At 38.9% G+C, this 20278-nt stretch overlaps 1 protein-coding gene across 1 annotated transcript in view; it reads right to left on the bottom strand.

Moving 5' to 3' along the window:
- Positions 1-17715: 17715 nt before the first annotated feature.
- Positions 17716-20278, bottom strand: part of LOC147727626 (adhesion G protein-coupled receptor L3-like) — a 542888-nt gene continuing 540325 nt past the window's right edge. The window contains exon 5 of the mRNA XM_086963662.1: positions 17716-18047. Within this exon, the coding sequence (XP_086819788.1) occupies positions 17716-18047 (332 nt within the window). The remainder of the gene's footprint in view (positions 18048-20278) is intronic.

The following is a 20278-nucleotide window of genomic DNA, read 5'->3' as shown; positions in this document are numbered from 1 at the left end:
TATTTTACTTTGGAAACCTAAAGTGCGGAAAAAAAACAGCCACTTCACTCTGAGACGGTCTAGTTCTTCGTATTACAGCCCCTGGAATGCATTCCCTTTTAAGTTATTGATCTTGCCTTTTCAGGGAAGTTCATGCTGTCTGTAGGCTTCTTGCTCAACCTGAAAAACTTCCGACTCAAGCAGGGAAGTCTTGACCACGGAGAAGACCATTCAGCATTGATCAGAATTAACTTGCTTCTTCCACAGAGTACCCAGGGATGAACCTGCCAACGTGCGGAAACATTGCTGGCAGATTCAGACAATACATTCAATATATATTTTTGAATGTTGCTGCTATTTCTTCATTCTCCTCAGTGCCTAATTTTTAACAAAATACGTGCCAGAGCCCTCATCAGGAGTCTACTGAGGTTTGCTCCATCCATCGCCCCGACCAGTACTGCGAATGACAATATCAACACAACTACTAACCATCTCACTCCTGCAAGTGTGACAATCAGACTATTCCACACACCTAAATCTATAAGAACGGCTTGAGCGTCAGATATTCGTCATTTTTAATATATACTGAATTAATAAACAACTGTTTTTGTGCACATCTCAAAGTTAGACAGACAGGTTCACCACGTGGCAGACTGTCAGAATTGCCAGTGTTAACAATTAAGTGGCAGTGCTGCGCTCCGGAAACCACTGGCTCAAATTAAGCACTGATCATTGAACAGAAGCATCAACAGTATGGATGGTCATCTTCTTATCCACTTCGGAGAAATCAACAATGGGCTCCACCTTTCAATACCTACAATGCTCTGAAATGGAATTCATATTTTTCTAGCCAAATTCAATCCATCAGCCCCTTCTTCGTTCTTTCCACCTGCACATTCCTTCCATTCCGCCCCTTTACAAACCAGTGCCTCTTATATTGCACATGATCTTTGTATGTAAGTGGAACAATGTCTCGTTTTACGGTTCTTTCAGCCTCATAAACGAGTCCACACTTTCCTCCACTTTATGAATGTAATTATCCGTCAATCATAGGCATGATCCTCCTTCCTAGTCTAGTCCGCCTTGAGATCCTGGACAGAGACACATTTGAACAATCCTGCACACAATGCAGATCTTGCATCACAAAATTTCCAACAGTTGTCCTAAATTGTTATTGATCTGCGGATCCCTGACATAATATCGACTACAAAAATATAGGCATTTAAAATATCGACTCCAAAATATCGACTACAAAAATATCGTTTAAAAATATGTACTTTATAAACATATCGAATTTATTAAAATTAATGTAAAATTAAATCAATATTAAAAATAAATAACTAAAATATACTTAAAAATACTTAAATAACCTTTAAATTATTAAATAATTAATTTAAGTTATAAAAATAAATATTACAATTTGATTTGTTAAAACATATATATATATATATATATATTAACATATTATTATTAAAAAATATACAATATTATTACCGTAGCATAGCAAGAGTGTTAAAATTACTATTCCCACTCCAATGAGTGCAACAGTAAGGAAAGCGTTGGATAGCGTAGCGGTAGAAATTACTATTCCCACTCCAAAGAGTGCAACAGTAGGGAAAGTGTTGGATAGCGTACGGGTACAAATTACGATTCCCACTCCAAAGAGTGCAACAGTAGGGAAAGCGTTGGATAGCATAGGGGTAAAAATTACTATTCCCTCCAGTGAATGCAACATTAGGGAAAGCGTTGGATAGCGTAGGGGTAAACATTACTATTCACACTCCAAAGAGTGCAACAGTAGGGAAAGCATTGGATAGCATAGGGGTAACAATTACTATTCCCATTCCAGTGAGTGCATCAGTAGGGAAAGCGTTGGATAGCGGGAGGGTCAAAATTACTATTCCCACTCCAGTGAGTGCAACGGTAGGGAAAGCAATGGATAGCGGGAGGGTCAAAATTACTATTCCCACTCCAGTGAGTGCAACAATAGGGAAAGCGTTGGATAGCGTAGGGGTAAAAATTACTATTCCCACTCCAGTGGGTGCAACAGTAGGGAAAGCGTTGGATAGCATAGGGGTAAAAATTACTATTCCAACTCCAAAGAGTGCAACAGTAGGAAAGCGTTGGATAGCGTAGGGGTAAAAATTACTATTCCCACTCTAAAGAGTGCAACAATAGGGAAAGTATTGAATAGCGTAGGGGTTAAAATTACTATTCCCACTCCAAAGAGTGCAACAGTAGGGAAAGCGTTGGATAGCGTAGGGGTAAAAATTACTATTCCCACTCCAGTGGGTGCAACAGTAGGGAAAGCGTTGGATAGCGTAGGGTTAAAATTACTATTCCCACTCCAGTGAGTGCAACAGTAGGGAAAGTGTTGGCTAGGGTAGAGGTAAAAATTACTATTCCCACTCTAGTGGGTGCAACAGTAGGGAAAGTGTTGGATAGCGTAGGGGTGAAAATTACTAATCCTACTTCAAAGAGTGCAACAGTAGGGAAAGCTTTGGATAGCGTAGGGGTAAAAATTACTATTCCCACTCCAGTGGGTGCAACAGTAGGGAAAGCGTTGGATAGCGTAGGGTTAAAATTACTATTCGCACTCCAGTGAGGGCAACAGTAGGGAAAGCATTGGATAGCGTAGAGGTAAAAATTGCTATTCCCACTCCAGTGGGTGCAACAGTAGGGAAAGCGTTGGATAGCGTAGGGGTAAAAATTACTATTCCCACTCCAGTGAGTGCAACAGTAGGGTAAGCGTTGGATATCGTAGGGTTAAAAATTACTATTCCCACTCCAAAGAGTGCAACAGTAGGGAAAGCATTGGCTAGCGTAGGGGTTAAAATTACTATTCCCACTCCAAAGAGTGCAACAGTATGGAAAGCGTTGGATAGCGTAGGGGTTAAAATTACTATTCCCACTCCAAAGAGTGCAACAGTAGGGAAAACGTTGGATAGCGTAGGGGTAAAAAATTACTATTTCCACTCCAGAGAGTGCAATAGTAGGGAAATTAAATACTTCATATATTATTTAAAATTTTTTTAATATCTATTAAAAATTAATTAAAAGTAATTACCAATTTAACATAATATAATAATTAATCAATTAAAATTACAAATTATATTTAATTATTACAAATAGTTACCTAATAATACAAATTAATTACTAATTAACAAAGAATTAATTAACAATTAAAAATCAATTAACAATTAATTCAAATTAAATACAATATAATAAATTGAATTATTTAATTAACTATAAATAAATTCCTTCCCACCCTATTCCCCTATAAACCCACTACAGAAAATAAATTCGTAAAATTAACATAATTAGCAATTAATCAATTAATTACTATTAATTGCCAATTACAATTTAATTAATTACCAAATATAAATTAATTAAAAATGCTTACCAATAATTTTTTTTGACATTTAATTAATTATAAATAAATTACTTCCCACCCAATTCCCCTATAAACCCACAACCCGCTACAGAAAATCCATTAGTAAAATTAACATAATTAGCAATTAATCAATTAATTCAATTTAATTGCCAATTAAAATTTAATGAATTACCAAATATAAATTAATTAACAATTAATTAAAAATGAATACCAATAAATTAATTTACATATTTAATTAATTATAATTAAATTACTTCCCACCCTATTCCCCTATAAACCCACAACCCGCTACAGAATTAAATTACGCAAAAATTAAAAAACAAAATTCATTAATTGAAATAAATTATAACATAAATACACACTTTTTACACATATAATAACATAAAAAAACACTATAAAAAATTCGATAATATTACAAATTCGATAATTTTAATAACCTATATTTTATACTTCGATATTTTAACCATCTATATTTTTAACATTCGATATAACATTACTTACCTCAAAAACGATATTTTTGATGTCGATATTCGGTCCATTCGATATTTTGTCCATTCTATATTTTGAACTCGATATTATGTCCATTCGATATTTTTTTCTCAATATTTTGACTGTTTATAATTGAATCTCATATGTTTTAAAAGCAGGTCTTTTTTAACCATGCTTATATTGGTTGCAGAACAGGGCAGCATCTGTGCCAGACTGACAGGATATTCATGTTGGAAACATTCACATGCAATTAACCTAGTTATGATTTATATACATATTAAGTGACTATCCTCAAAACGTGGCATGGGCCTAGCCCTCTGGACCAGCAGTGGGAACCGCACTTGTATACAAAATGCAGGCCTTAATTGTGTCTTCTCCGTGTGTTTTGATTGCACCCACTATATGGTAGAGTAAGCAACGCATATTCTGCAACAGTTCAAACTTCTTTTTATGAACACAAAGATCCCTCTGCATAGTAACTCCCTTGAAGACGGTGCAACATTCATATTCAGTGCTTATTGAGTGTTTCATGCGCAGATTAAACAAATAGGTGCCAAGAGTCTTATTTTCAATTAGAATTATATGTAACTTCCTTCTAGTGATGTACAATGCCAGTTTACGGGCTCATGTCAAACCAGCACTCATTTCAGAAAGTAAAATCTCATCTTCTTTTTATTCCGCATTCGTTTATTTGAAGGTAACAGAGAACACAAAAAGTTCTCTTTTTTAACATGCAAGACAGAGGAACGTGCTGCGTTCTCCAGGCTTAGCAAGAAGGATGCCTATTTGCCTACTGCCCACACCCCACACTGCCCAAGGACACATTGATTGCATTATTGGTGTTATCACTTCCTGAATCAGGAGGTTGAAAGGCTCGCCCTTACTTCATACCTGTGATCTCTTGCTGACATTGAGTCTACAGAGCTATCTAAGCCACCTCACCAGATTACAAAGTCTAGGGAAGCTGCAACATGATTTTAAAAGTACACACTCTCATTCTGAGTACCTTTGGTAAAATTCTATCATTTCTTAGGCTTGTTTCTCTATGCAGCACCCAACAAAAATGTCCAAAACAAAGTCTTTATGTAAGGTTTAGATGTTTTCTATACCCACGTTTACTGAAGAATTCCCCTAGAGAAATAACGATTGGTTTGAGCTGCATTATGTTGCAGGTCCCTTGGCAAGCATTGGCAAAACCAATAGTTCGGATAATGTCACATATGTCATGTTTTATTTATGTTATTATTTTGCAAATATGCAATAAGATTAAAATATTTGGAAAGAATATAAAAATAAGGTAGTCATCCAGCAGCCCAGCCACACCAGCTGTTCACTGAAGTGCAATTCTTTGCAGGAGACTGCACACATTTTAACAGGTTAAATGCTGTCACTCATACTTCAAGACAGCCAATGGATGAAGTGGTCTGACCTAGTGCTCGATGCTCTGTGCTGTGGTGGGTCGGTGGGAGCAAAAAGTGAATGACACATGAACAGACCAATGAATAAAGAGAGATGACCGAAATCCCTTGATTATATTTACTTGTGTGTGTTGTTATTATGTTTTCTTTTAACCCGGGAGCACTACCTCCCTAGTGCTGTCGTCGGCCAACGGCCGACGCAGCCTCGTCCACCCTTTAGAACGTCCGCACCGCACGGGAAAAAACGCAGCGGTTAAGGCGTTAAACAAAGGCTAGCAAGACAGTTAAAGTTCTCTCTAGGCCAGTCCTAAAAAGGGAGGTTTCTTCCTAACTTTACAAATATGGGGTGCATCACAGGTTCTACACACAGCTGAGAACCTGTAAAGGAAATGTTGAGTGTTTAAATTTGTTCAATTGAGTAGAAAGAGGGAGAATATTATATGGAGGTGAACAATGCACTTTCCTGGGAGAGAATGAGAATATATATTTTTGTATACATTATTACGTTGGTGTTAGTACAGTGAATCCCTTAGGCGCTGTGTTAGCAAACACAGTATTCTTTCACAACAACGGCTTCAATGATGCTTAAGATTGATTTGCCGCCTGCCGCTGATGCTGAGTGTGTTCAATCTGAGGCTTTATGAACAGAATGATTGTTCTCAGATTATTTTGTTCACATTGTTTTCCTTCACTTGCCGCGGAAGCCATCGACCATAAGTGGTGCGTAGATTAAGTATAAATTCTGATATGTTTTTGGACACAAAGACATTCTAGGGTCACCGCTAAAGTCGATGCAGCCTTGATCTGATGCTTTTACGGGCCGACACATTAGCTTTGATGGAGTTTGACTCAAGGTACACAATTACCAGGTTTACCATCGTTTCTAAAAGCAGTATAAGTGCAGTTTCTTCTACAGCTAGGAACGAGTGGAATTTTGGTGGTCATTCTCTGTGAAGATTGGCAAAATCGAGTTAAATAAAGCAATGTGAAATGCCGCAAAGAACACTGATGAACATACACCATACGTTTGCACATGAGACCTGTTTTAATATACAGCTTCTAAAAAGGCGGATCAATGTATTGAGGGCCTTAGCACTTAAGCAGTTTGGTGGCAGAAGTGTCTTAATTTGGCAGCGGTAGTGGCCAGGTCATGTACACAGCTTTGTGTCATTGGTAATTGTATTTGAGAGCAGTAAAATTACTCAGTGGTATTTGATTGTTTTTGGGCATACATGGATTGTCATCTGGTTCCTTTATGGCACTATGTAAGCTTCATTGTCTTGATATAATCCAAAGCTTATATTATGGCTATTTCAGGATACCTTGTCTTCTCCTAGCCTTCGCACAAATGGTGGAAGATGTTGAAAGTGGAGGAAGAGTGTAGATAAGGTGCTTAAACCATTCCATAGACCCCAGTTGCAGGTAGAAAGCACCTATCAGTCCTAGATGCAGTTACACATGTGCTGCCTACTGGATGTTGAGCGCTATATCTAAGTGCCAGTCTTCCCTAGTGGCCCAGTGGCCCCTCTTACGTTTGATTCAATGACCCATGCCCCACCTTTGAACTATTCTTGTCTCTATTGCTACATGTCAGCATTATTCACTGTCAAAAATGGACCTTTTTCCAGAATCCCCATTTTCCACTGAAGGGATGGAAAATAGCTAGGGAACACATTGACTTGCCAATAATTCCACAGATCACATGGAATATGTCTCTCTATCCATGTCCATTCCCCTGCTTTAAGGTTGGGGAAAGACGTCTAGGGTCGGGGGTGAGGTCTATGATGGATTCCAAAAGTGTTTTTAAGATGTGGTTTCAGAGATGTACTACTCCAATAACGGTGTATTACCATCATGCTTATATCTAGTGCCCTACTACCAACCAGGGTATGGTCAGTCAGTCTTGTGCACAGTTACAGTGTGCCAGTGTGTGTCTGTGAGTATATCAGTGTGTCCTTGCTTTACTGTCTATTAGATGGTGCCGCTATACCAAGCTATGTCCCTGTGTCTCTAGTTGCAAAGTTGTGGCTGTTTTTCTGTGTGTAAGTTTCCCCATTTGCTTCACCCTTCCCCCGGTGTCAGTCCCTATTATTCTTCAGAAATATGAACATGTCTGATTGCGTCAGTGTGCATGCCAATTTGCCTTGTCACATGGCTTATGTCTCACTCTTCATCTAGCTATGCTTGCATTCTAACTTTCCAGTATACATATTTATATATTTTGGTATATATTGGGTCATATTCCCTGTGTCATGTATTCCTGTGTATCCTGACCCAGTGTATGTCACATTCACATTGCCAGTCACAGGTTGTAAGTGTCTACTTGTCCTATTCTTGAAATGTCACTGCCTATGTGTCTAGGTTTTACTGGTCCCATGTATTTAGCACCTTACCCGAGTACTGGCCTTCCCCACATCAGTACTTGAGGTTCTCTTGGTCTCAGAGTTACTCTTCTTGGTCTCTAAATGTTTGTCACCAAGTCCCAGTGTAAATGTATTTCCGAACCACATGCAGTGCAATGTCTTTCCAGGTATGAAGATGCACTGTCAAAATAAAAGTGTATTCCCTTTCTCAGAGATGTACATTGATTGATCTTTTAGACCTGTTCCAAGGACAATGTTTTCCCACTCCCTATTCCATGAGTTTCATTAACACAAAGGTACGTATGCCACACCTAATGCATTTTTCTGTCCTGATTTCAATGCATGTCTAGCTCCCTGTCACAATGTGAGTGACCTACAGTCCAGGTGTACAAGTGTGCCGGTCCCATTTTGCATCTTGTCTATTCCTGATGATCCCCTGTTGCAATAATTTTCCAGTCAGATATGCTTGTTTCCCTGTCTCATATGCTTGAGGACTCTAGTCTCTATGTCAGTGTCCTCTGTCCTTTTTTTATGAGTCCCTTTCTCCTAAACTCCCTTGGTCACTCAAACGACCAGTGTTCTGGTGTCAGTGTGTCTGTCAGCATCTCACTAACTCTGCAAAGGTGCTAGTGATCTCATGGGCTGATGTCTCTGTTCTACCTGGCCCAACATTCATGTTTCCTACCCAGAGACAGCACTTTTGATGCCCCATACGTAGGCTCATTGGAACCATGGGGAATATATCCACTCCACATTTTGGAGTAAGGGGACAGAGGGGACTTTGGGCCAGATGTACAAAGAATGGATTCAGTAAACGTGGATTCAAATTGTGCACCAACTTTACCCACTACATTTTGTGTTCTTGAACTGACCTATCTACTAATAGGTCGGTTTACAAAAACCTAATGTACAGTGTGTGACAAATCGACCTACCTCATATTAATGAGATAGGTCACAAATTACGACCCATTTTGAATTGCAGCCATCAAAAGGATGGTGGCCTATTGAGTTCAGCAGAGTCTGTGATTGCTCTTAAAATAAAGCAATGGTTTTTTTTTGTGTAAAAATCCAAACCGTTTTCCATGAAGAATGATGGGATGCATCTTATAAAATAGGATAAAATTGTATCTAAAAATGTTTAAGGGTAGGTAGTAGTAGTCCCTGGGACCACTGCCTTCTTGTAAAAAATAGTTTTTTCAACATTCTCACAGAGGAAGGGTTTCCATTGGGATCCCTTCTCAATTGCAAATGGCTTAGCACTACATTTGTGTAGTCGGTAAAGCGTTAACAAGCCCTTCTGCTGGAAAAAAGCATTGTACATCTTGCCCAATATCCCCCAGATTTAAAAAAGAAAACTGGTGACTAAATAGCGGCAGCAAAGCATGTGCCTCCGAAATCATGCTGCAGATTGCCTAAATCACTGTGGAGTGCTGTAACGTGTGGTGCAAATTCTGTGGGGGCTGTAGGACCTCTTTGTATTGTTATTTACCTTTGGTCATTGAGGGGTTGAGCCTCTCCTGAAATTGTTGTTTGAAAAGCCATCCGAGCCATCAGAGTAAAAAAATGCACAATATGGGACTTTTGTTAATGTTACTACCGGCTTCACTGACTGGAGAAAAAGAACTACACCCTCAAATAAACAGTTTGCAAAAACATGCATGTGCAGCATGATTTCAAATAGGCATGTTCTGTTACTTTGAATGAACTTTAGTGTCTGTGGACACATTCTAAACAGAAAAGCACATCTTTAAATGTCATGATTCCACACATGCATATTTGCATACTCTGTGCTGCTGTGATAAGTTAATTTATTGATTTCCTATTTTAACATTAATTGAATAACAATGATTGAATAACTGAACACAAATCACGGACCTTTAGTGGTAATTGGAAGATAGAATGATGAAACCCTAGAGTCTCTGACCTGCCCTGCAAAATATGCAATTCGGGCCTCAAATCCCAGCTTCCCCACTTGGCCAAATTATGTGGTCCACACCCAATAGCGCTACTTCACTATGAATCATTGTCTTTAACCATTCCGTTTGAGAAAAAAAGGTAAATAATTCTGCATAGGATCTGAGCCGAACAAAACATCACTTACTTATACATGCTCACTATAAAATAATCTTGCTACACATTTAACAACAATATAGGATGTATAAAGATAATGTGGCACACTGACGCATTCTCAGGGCATGGGGATATTGGTGAATGTTTCATCTTTTAAAAAAATGACTTTCAATAAATGTCACTCAATTAATTCAGTGGTATAACTGTATATTCTTAGGACATTGGCCTGATTATAATGGGTCTGTGTTTTCCGACCTCTGAGCAAACTCCTGTTTGCACCAAAATCTGCATTAGTCCCAAAAACTTGTGACATATTCTATTTATTGCATCCAATAAATAACGAACCTTGCCGTATCCTAATTTATGAGATACGATAAATAACACCTTGATTCCGACCAAGTCAAAATCAGGGCCATTAAGAAACGCTTAAAATATATTTTGTTTTTAAGTGTTTATCATCATTTTATTACATTTATATCTTTAATGGCCCAGCTTGAGCTGTTTCTCTTAGACTGAAGCCTGGCCCCTGGCTCGGCTCTCCGCAAGGCTGTTCTGGTCCCATCCCATGCACTCTCCCTCCCTCTTCCACCCAGACATTTAGTGTTGCCCAGATGTGGAAACATTGCCTGTCTCTGTGCCCCAGTGGTGTACCACTTTGGTTGTCTTTGATTATGTCTTGTACCAATGTCCTAAGTCTCTGCCTCGTTGTTAATATCGAATTTTAAAAGCCCGGTTTGATGCGAGGAACAAGTCTCAAGGTAGGGCTGCGGTAAGGATAAGTAGCGTATTTAGCTGATAAGTTGTAAAAGGATAACTGCCAAGTCATTGCAAGTAACACGACAACACTTCTTCCAATACCTAATACAATAATCCTGTGTCCTGAAGACATCCTCCAGTTAAAGTTTTGAGGGGTGGATTTTCAAACATTTTGTGCCACCAGCACAAAATGATTTTTGGGGCATTTACTTTTCAGCGCAAAACTTGTTTTGCACTGGAAAGTACCCTAAAAGTAGCACAAAGCAGCACGAAGCACTGCTTTGTGTAATTTAGCACCAAAGGAGTGTTACATGGGACCTGCACTATGCAGCACACATACAAAGTGGGAAAAGCTTTTATACTTGGCTAGGCATGGTATTTTGTACAGGAAGGGTACCCTTCCTGCACAAAACCTATGCTAGACTCACGCACACACCCTAGCACTGTGGCGCTAATGTATGTGGGTGGCGCACGGCAGATGAAATCAGTGCCAGCACTAGCGAGAGGGGAGGAGAGAGCCATATCTTTGCAGATATGGCGCTCTCCTGCTCCCTCGCTGTCACCCAACGCAGCGCAGCAAAATATATAAATAAATAAAAAATCTCCACAATAATGGCTAGGCCAAAGCACGAGATCAAACATGCCCACTTGATGAGAAGGGCAAACAATAACAGAATGAAAGCTCCAGTTCAGAGTCATTGGTTAACTTGGGGTAAGCGTGTAAGTGAGGGAGACGATGTGGCCTGCTTCTGCAAATTAGAGAATTCTGCTTCTCTTATCCATTTCATTAACTACCTTGAAAGCTATTTGCTTTTTCTAATTTCCTGAAAACAGATAAGCTATTTAACAATAATTGTATTTTATTTAGCCGTTAAAAGGAGAGCACATTACCAAGGTAAGCTGAATAAAATCTATAATAAACCCATTTATCTTTTGTATGCAGCGAATTAACATGATATGTTCAGTTGTTATCTGCTGATTTCATTCTGCCGAATTAAACGCCAGTTCTACCCTGCGTTTAAAGATTACTTTATTGTGTATGCTAATCATATTTCAGCAACCTTCACCTAACAGCACAAGTCAATTAAACTTTTATGTGATATCCACTTTTTTCTCCTCTAAGTAACTGTTATAATTGTATGTAATCAAGAGGCTGTGGAAGCACAGGGCATTGTTCCTCATTTTGAGAAAGATAAAAACCCCATTTCTCCCTTGTCTCCTGGAGGGAAATGGGGTATTAGAACTTGTGATAAACACAAATTCGGTAGATGAGTAGGTCCTTGATTAGCCGTGAAACTGGGGTATTTACCCTTGGATAAAATATCCGTTAAGGAATGTTACCACCAGAGATTGCCAGGAGTCTATTGTCATAATGTATGCAAAGGGCAAGATAACAACACCCGGGAAGGTGTGGAGGGGTGGAATTAGAAGGAGGAGTTAGAGCTGTCTGTGCATACCATAATTAATTTAACTGCCCAACCATGTGTGTAGAAATCACTCTATCTAGAGTGCATGCATTAAGATGTGGCATTTACTTTGTGCTAGTCCTTAGAATTGAGCATGGGTACCATCACAATCCCCTCAAACCGGATTATTACAGTAGCAATATGCTTTTTGCTGCTATCAGGAAATGGAAGAGTGCACCCGTTGACAAAGCCATAAGTCTCACAGAGGTCTACTAACAACCCATTTCTAGATCTCATGTCATAAATTCTTCAAAAAAGTACAATAAAAATAAGTACAGAAAGAGATAATGGATTTTTAGTGAGCCCCATTCAGCCAATGGATTTTATTGATTTCCATTGGTTGAATGAGCTACCATCAAGGCCATGTCACTAGGTGGCTGGCTTCACTGTTCCATTAGTGTTTTCATTAGGTTTTGGTGATCCAGCATTGAGTAGACTTTTTGTGCGGTTTTTTATGTATTTATTTTGCTAACAGATTATTTTCGTTGATGATTTGTGTTTTTTTTTGTTTAGGAAATGTGTGCTCTTTGGATACCTCCGCCTGTACATTTCTGTATTCCCAAGATTTCTAAGTAATGATGAGTAGGAACATAGGATTTCTTAAAGATGTAATGGCATCGTAAATGGTATGCAATATTTTGCTTTATATGCTTTTTCAGTTTACCAAGTACAACACAAACGTCACCTTCCAACTCCTTTTTGGAAAACTCTTCTCCTGAGGTACAGCTCAACTCTGCTCGTGCAGTATTTTTATTAAAGGCATCTTACTACCAGTGTCCAAATGGGTGTGACCCAAGATGTTGCATCATTATTGGAATTTGTGTTTAACAAACTGTAGCAGAAAATTGAAAGTCCACACTGTGAAAATACACTTTCCCTAATAAAAAAAACAGTCAATTGGCTTTGGCTTTCCTAATGCTTCTTTACACATGAAGGAAAAACTCGTATTCAAATCCATAGAGCCCATGGATGGTAAAAATGTTTATGCTTCAGTTTGAGGAACCGGCTTTGGGAATGTCATGAGCAATTGTCTTTTGAGTTTATGTGGAACTAGTTATAGACTCTCAATTTCTACAGCCATCAAGATTTTGCAGGTATGGTACAAAATATTGTGAACTAAATTTAATCTGACAAAATTATTATTTCCTAAATATTGTTACAAAAATATCTCTCCAATTGATTTATTTATAGGAAATCTACAGCCAAAGGAGCAATAGTTTTTAAATGATATTTAGGCCACAGTTATTCTATAAAGCAAATTTGTTTATATTGTGAAGTACAACTACATCCACATCCTGGCAGTCAGTCACAGGAGTAATACCTCTTTCTTTCACATCAAAGTATCTTATGTTCGTTTACTCTTTTTATCACCCACCCTGCATGTGTTTTATTTTCACTGTGCCATATATGTCCATGTCATTTTCCGCAAAGAAATGGGGTAATTAAGATGACTGCTTAGAGTGGTGAATAGGGTGGAAATAACAAACAACTATTCTTGCAATTCAGCGTCCACAGAGATCTGAATTCAGTGCCTCTGTTATAACCTCAGTAGTAGCATGACCGAGACAGAATAAGAACCAAGCTGAAAAGGGGGAGTATTCAAACAAATCATAAAAGTACACCGGTAATCAGTTTTGTATAAAAGCAGGTGTTGTTGCAGTGACTACACACTTTTGTGTGTTCATACACAATTAACCTCATCACGCCTATTTGTCATTGCCATACATGAAAAGTCTTAGAGTGGGGGAGTGACAGAAAATGCCTTTTTTCAAGCCATTTTGTACATATTTTAGCAAATTACGATGTGGCCAAAAACATTCACTACACAGGAGCCAGTTTTAGTGTAGATTTGTTTTAGTGAGTAGAATAGTTTAAGTGCAAGTGTTTGCTATTATAAGTCAATGCAGTTCACTTGCAATTAGACATAGGCATGGTTCCACTGTCCCCAAATGTTCTACAGTCCAGACCCAAGCCCTTCTAGCTGACCACACAATTATGTCAATGCTGCAAAGGTTCTCCTATTCGAAGTCTGATACATTTGACAACTTTATCGTAATTCTCTAACCTTCTAGCAAATGTAATATACATGTTTTGGCTACCTATGAAAAGTCAGATGATAGACAATGCCTGATCTTAGGTTTTGCTCGTTAAAATGGTGAAACATTATATAGTAGAATATTGAGACATATTTTTGGAATAAACCAAAGGGGTTCAGCAATAACTATTGGTCCCCTTGCATTTGGCCTAAAGTCCTTAGAACAAATATGGCCTAAAATGAGACACCGGCAAGCTGTTGTAATTCTTGACCTAACCCAATACAGTCCTATGTTAAACTTTGAAAATAGGAAGGGGGCCATAAATATAAAAATGCACATTAGTCATTAAAAGATCACACAGTGTCTTGATTCTGCCGATTTTTGTACCAACTGCTGTGTATGGGGAAACAACATTGCAGCTTTTGACCCAACTCAAATTGCTTCTTAAAATATATCAGCAGTTAAAAATACTGATTCTTTGCTTCCTCACTACTTTTGCATATACCACATGGTAAAGCTTAACATTTGTATTTCACTTCCTTTGACTTTCCACAACCTAAGAAGACAATTTTGTCAAAGGCTTCTTCACCTATTCTCATGTACTGAACACTGACATCTTGCCCTGAAATGATTGCCCAGAGTTTCTGCCCAAAAACTCAGCTGTGTTAGAGCCCTGCAAATTTTTAAGTGAAGGCAGAGACTGAGCGCTGGTTTTATAATGGGACATTCAGCAGAGAAGCCTGTTTTTTGGAATCCTTCAGTCTTGACGCAAATCTCCATTCACCCACAAAGTCCAGAAATCTTTAAACACCTCTAAATAGAATGAGTTGGAATGTTTAAAGCAGCTAAGCCTAACGCACCTTGCCACAGATCTTCCTGAATCAAATAGTGGGAAGTTAGGAAATAGAATATTAATCTATCTTATTCGAATAAACAACAGGGAGTTTATCAATAACTATTCTTCCTTGCGCACTTAGCATAAGGTTCATAGAGCAACGGTGCACCAAAATGACTAATCTAGCAAGTTCTTGTTATTGTTGACTGTAGAGAACAAAGTAATTATTTACTAGGGTTGAGCAGAAGACAAAACAATTCTAAAAGTAGCTGGCATTTGCACCACTCTTTTAGGGGGCACGTCGTTAACGACGCAACTTTTAGCACGCAGTGCTATTACAACGCGGTTTTTAAATCGCATTCTATTACAATGCATAACTCTGGGGGGCGCTCAATGATAGGGAATACTTTTAATTTACTATCCAACACCTTCCCTAGTGTCAATGGGGACTGGTGTTGGAATAGTAAATTAAAATATTCACTATCCAACACCCCTTTGTATTATGCGTTGTAAAAGAATGCGTTATAAAAACCGCGTTGTTACAGCATGCGTGCTAAAAGCATGCGTTGTAACAACGTACATCCCTCTTTTAGGAGCAAGGGTCTGGTTCCCTGTGGTGTTAAACTGAACTGGAAAGTGTGCTCAAGCAAAACTGGTTTACCCATGGCCAAGCTGATTTGATCATAAGGCTTCATTATGGCTCAATTTTAACTTGACCTATTGAATTTCCTTGGCTAGAAAGCATCTCTCATTTACTGCACAAGACAAATAGATGCAAGTGTGGACAGATACGTTTCTGGCTGGCAAGCACACATCAGCTCATTAACAGAAATTGTCAAGCATCATCTAAGCCAACTGTGTGGAATTAAATCCTGCATTCCAAACTCAAGCTTTGAATTAGTGTCTAAGCTTTAGTTCTCTCTGGACATCCCTACAGGATATTAATACTGTGAAATAATGTATATATCTAGCTTGCACAGCTAGAAGTGGACCTACACACTGCAGCTTGGCTAGTAACAGGAATCAAATACCCAGAACACATCACCTAATACACTTTACACTTAAATGATTACTAATTGAAGTGAGTTTTAAACTGTATTGTGTATAAAGCATTCTACACAGGTATGCCGAAATACCTGTTTGTTGCACCTCTTCTGCAATGTAGCTCGATATCTGACACCTCTACAGGTGAGATTGAAAGGAATGTGTGTGAAGAGTCTGTGGAAGTTGAATGATCCACAAGAAGCATAGAGCATTTACAAGACTCTTTAAAACCATTATCCTTCTATTTATCACCATAATATGCAGCAACTTCAACTTTCATATACAAACAGAAGGTAAACATTCCACATCTTGAGAAAAAACAATTTAACTGAGGCCAGGTGTCTCAAGTGGTTTCAAGTACACCAAAAGGCCCTTTCCGGACCACACATGCACTAAGCTACTGGATCGTATTCTGGTTCGGGCCACATGACAATGACATTTCCAACATACTAGAGATAGAAATAGGCCATTTGTAAGAGAAAATCTACAAATATTTGAAAGCATTATATTGTTTCAGAATACTATGTGGCTTAGCCTATTAAATGTTATAATTGTTAGTTCTCACTCCATCAAAACAAAGCTACAATGCAAATATGATTCCATCATTCTATATGAGGGACGAATGAGGAATTAATAAAACGAGTACTGTGAATATAATCATACCTTTACATCTAAACCCACACATTTTAAAGCTGTGTATCTATTTCATATTCCAAGTTCTTATTTATACTTCAAGGCAAACACTGGGGAATTTAATTTTTCGATTTTTCTCCATTAAGATTTAAAATTGTATTGGTCTGTGAGTTATACTTCTCTTGACTGATACATTGCACCTTGTATTTATGAAGCATTTGTCTCACAGGTCAAAACAATAACCACATCCTGGTAAGGTATGTCTTCTAACTTTTGCACCTACTGTTTTGAGTCTACCACCCAGGCATTATCCACAAGTAAAAGCCCTCTCTGTAACACATTTTGGCCTAAACCAAATAATATTTGTACACAGTGCTTCCTTTAAAAATTGAAAATATTGATACAAGTGCCTCTGTAGCTTAGAAATGAGAACACAGCAATTGTGTTGCCACTTTTGAGACAGCACATCAAAGCAAATTGTCATTCAGATTTCCTAGATTACCTTCCTTGAATTAAAGGTTTTTTGGCAGTGTATTTTATTAGGTAATGTGGTATACTCAGGGCTCAAATGCGAACTTTTTAAACCTCTTGAACATTATTTTCTTAAAGATCCCTGTTGCATTTAGCGAGCAAGTTAAGCAAGGGTACCCAAGCTTTTCTGGAACTATTTCAGGGTCAAGTTATTCAAGTTATGGCACAATTTCCAAATATAAGGAATAATAGCATGATATTATACAATCAGCTCTGAATAGAAACTCATTAGATATTCTAAAATGACAAGTTCTGATGTAGTACGTAAGTACATTTTATCTCCACAGCAGCAAAACATGTATGTGTTTGCAAGATAACAGCGTGGTACTCCCTCAGATAGGCTTCCAGGGCTGGGGATAGATTTTACAGCCTTAAGCGGCCCCCTTCCTCGATTATTTTTGGTGATTTATTCAGTGTCCCATTTGGCCTCCTCAGCCATAGTTATATATTTTTTTTATCTAGATGTTGCCCTCTGGTATTATGCTTTGCTTCATGAAGTGCGAAATGGCCGAAGAAAAAACGTATATATTGTGTAAATGCAAGCATGTGGGAGCTCACGTTCCAGAAGAAAATGAAAGATTAAGCAGGAACCAAAGGAAGCAGTGTGGGCATAACTCAGTAGTGCACTGAATAACGGTTTAATCAGATCCCTTAAGCTTCACTATCAGAAGGTCGTGACACATGGTGGACTTCATTCTGCCTCACCGAGAGCGACGTACGCGACGCATCACGCATGCGGCGCAGAGCGCACTGGCAATGTCTCGTGCCACTGCGAAGCAAGCACCACCACCAACAAAAAATAAACAGCAAGAACTGTACCTCTGAGACATAATCTTATAGGCATCTGGCAGATAACAGCGGATATTCTCCATCTGTGCAGGATCCGAATCACAGATTTTATCATCGGTCCTCCCGTAGTTGGCACTTTCAATCATGATAACATCTGTTCCTGGGCAGCGCAGCTCGATTGGATAGCTCTCGCAGGACAGCTCCCTTCTCACCACCGCCATTGGAATCGGGGCTCGGCTGAACGCTGTGGAGAGGAGAAGACGGGTGTGTTCATATGTCAGGGATAGACTGCAGGGGGGAAGATTTCACATATCGCAGCTTTCACAGTTGCCAACATTGGGCATACTTTCAATAGACAACACTAAACACTTATAGAAGTATGTACACTTTACAACAGAGTATATTGCAATATGCGGGCACCAAACAAGTTTGTTTCATCAAGATATATACCAAGTCATACAGTTCGATTTTCTTTCTCTCAGTCACACCTTACTCTTCGTGTTCACGGGCAAGTTTCACTCAAGTATTACATGTTACTAAGTGCAGGTTGTGGTTGTTATACGATTGCTGTGTCTGTTGTTGCTTGTGGCCTTGCTTGTATATTTTTACTAAGCCTGCAACCCAAGACATCTTGCCAGGTTGGCAGTGCACTTTGTCATAAAGTGTGTTGTGCCACATCAGTCTAGAACAGCCTTCTGGCAGTCTTAACCCCATGCCCTCTTTTGCAATGTCTTCTAGTCCTAATCTGCTTTAGAGGCATGCACTGATTTTCCATGAGGTCTCCTAACCTCTTTTCTGATTACCGCATTTCTACTGTGTCCAGTGGAAGGAAGGATCGATTTGCTGATATCCTGAACTGCCTCTAGCCAGTGGGCCTAGGAATCCCAGTACTGAAGACGGGCAAGATCTGATTTCCACTTACTTCTATCATCTGCCTTGTAGTGGTTAAGTATCTGGGATCTGGTGGCAGAAGTGTTTTGGATAGAAAGAAGGCTTAGAAAGTGCAAGTGATCTACTATAGGTACAGAATACTCCCATTCTTCTATTGCTGCGTGGCGTGGAGTGTGAAAGAAAACTGAGTGCTCTTGCCTGTGCCAAGTGATTTGTAATGTATTTGCTTGAACTCCCCTAGGTTGAAAATGCAAATTAGCAAAACAATATGCAATTTTCTTAGACAAACATAGAGAATTTTTTCCCATGACACCATTATATTTAACTACAAAATAATTGTCAGTTCCCACCTAATAATGACATCCTTGTGCGGCAAACATACAAAACGTGCTACAGCAATTCCAAGCACGCTGACTGCATTGTCTTTTTACATTGCTCTGCCCACATGCATTCCACGCATCTTGCATACTACGCTTCAGAAACAATTTAATTAATAACATAGCCCATTTTGTGCACTTTCCACAAAGGAGGAGAACGGCAGGATTCTTAGTTGCTGTGTGACACAAAGTATACAGTGCTTAATGCACCTTGAGTTTCTCCTATAAGGCGTACATTTAGGGAACATGACCCGACTCTCCCCAAGGAAGGCTGGGTAATCAAATCATTGCCTTCAAGAGAGCAGGCAAAACCCTTTAAGAACAGAGGTGGACAATCAACAGCTGAATTTCTCTTTTAAGTACTTCTTTGAGGACTCAAAAATCCAGCCTGTATTTTGACTCTCCTCTCTAAGATGGTCAATAGTACTCAAACAGTGATGTGTGAAGCTAAGGTGCATTTGACCAAGGAAATACATATAAGTTATCTAACGGCCATATGTATCAACACATTTCCCCATAGACACAGAATGGGCAATACATCTGGCCCTAAGAGTTTAAGAACTATCAGGAGAGAAAATATTCTGAAAGAAGAGATGATGTATTAACATCTGCGTCTTCACACGGCGTAGACAATACATGCCTTCCCTTGTCTGCTAGGACTTAGGAGCTCTGACCGTCTAGGTACACATATGCCAGCCAATATTGTCAGTCTTTTGTGTTGTAACCCACTTTTCTATTTCAGCCAGGAAAAGACAAAGATAGCCTGCATCCGGTTCACTCAGTCGATAAGATGAGGAAGAATCAAATGTTTCCTTTGGAGTGGGACGAAAGACGCGCAATCGAACTGCTCAGCACCAGGAACAACATGACAAAGACCCAATCACCAGATAGCAAAGCTCGGCATTCCATCAGGCCACAGCATTGATCCATTAAGTCACTGCACTGGCCATTATCCTAGTTAATTAAAAACGTAATTATCTTGCTTAATAATGAAATGTTTGACTGAGGAAATTAGATGGCAAACCTAATTGAAAACAACAGACGCCCACCCTCTCCTTAAAGAGCACCTGCCTGCATTTCCGCCCTCGGTTGCGAGCATTGCTGGTCTGTATCATTGAAGGAACGCTCCCAGCTCATTACCGAAGATATTATGGCATTTGATTAGCTGCTGCAAGTGATAATTACAAACCAATAACTTGAAGGCATT

The sequence above is a fragment of the Lissotriton vulgaris genome, chromosome 3_1 (genome assembly GCF_964263255.1).
Source record: "Lissotriton vulgaris chromosome 3_1, aLisVul1.2, whole genome shotgun sequence".
Taxonomy (NCBI): domain Eukaryota; kingdom Metazoa; phylum Chordata; class Amphibia; order Caudata; family Salamandridae; genus Lissotriton; species Lissotriton vulgaris.
The sequence above is the reverse complement of the archived record's forward strand: the minus strand, read 5'-3'. Positions and strand labels throughout refer to the sequence as shown.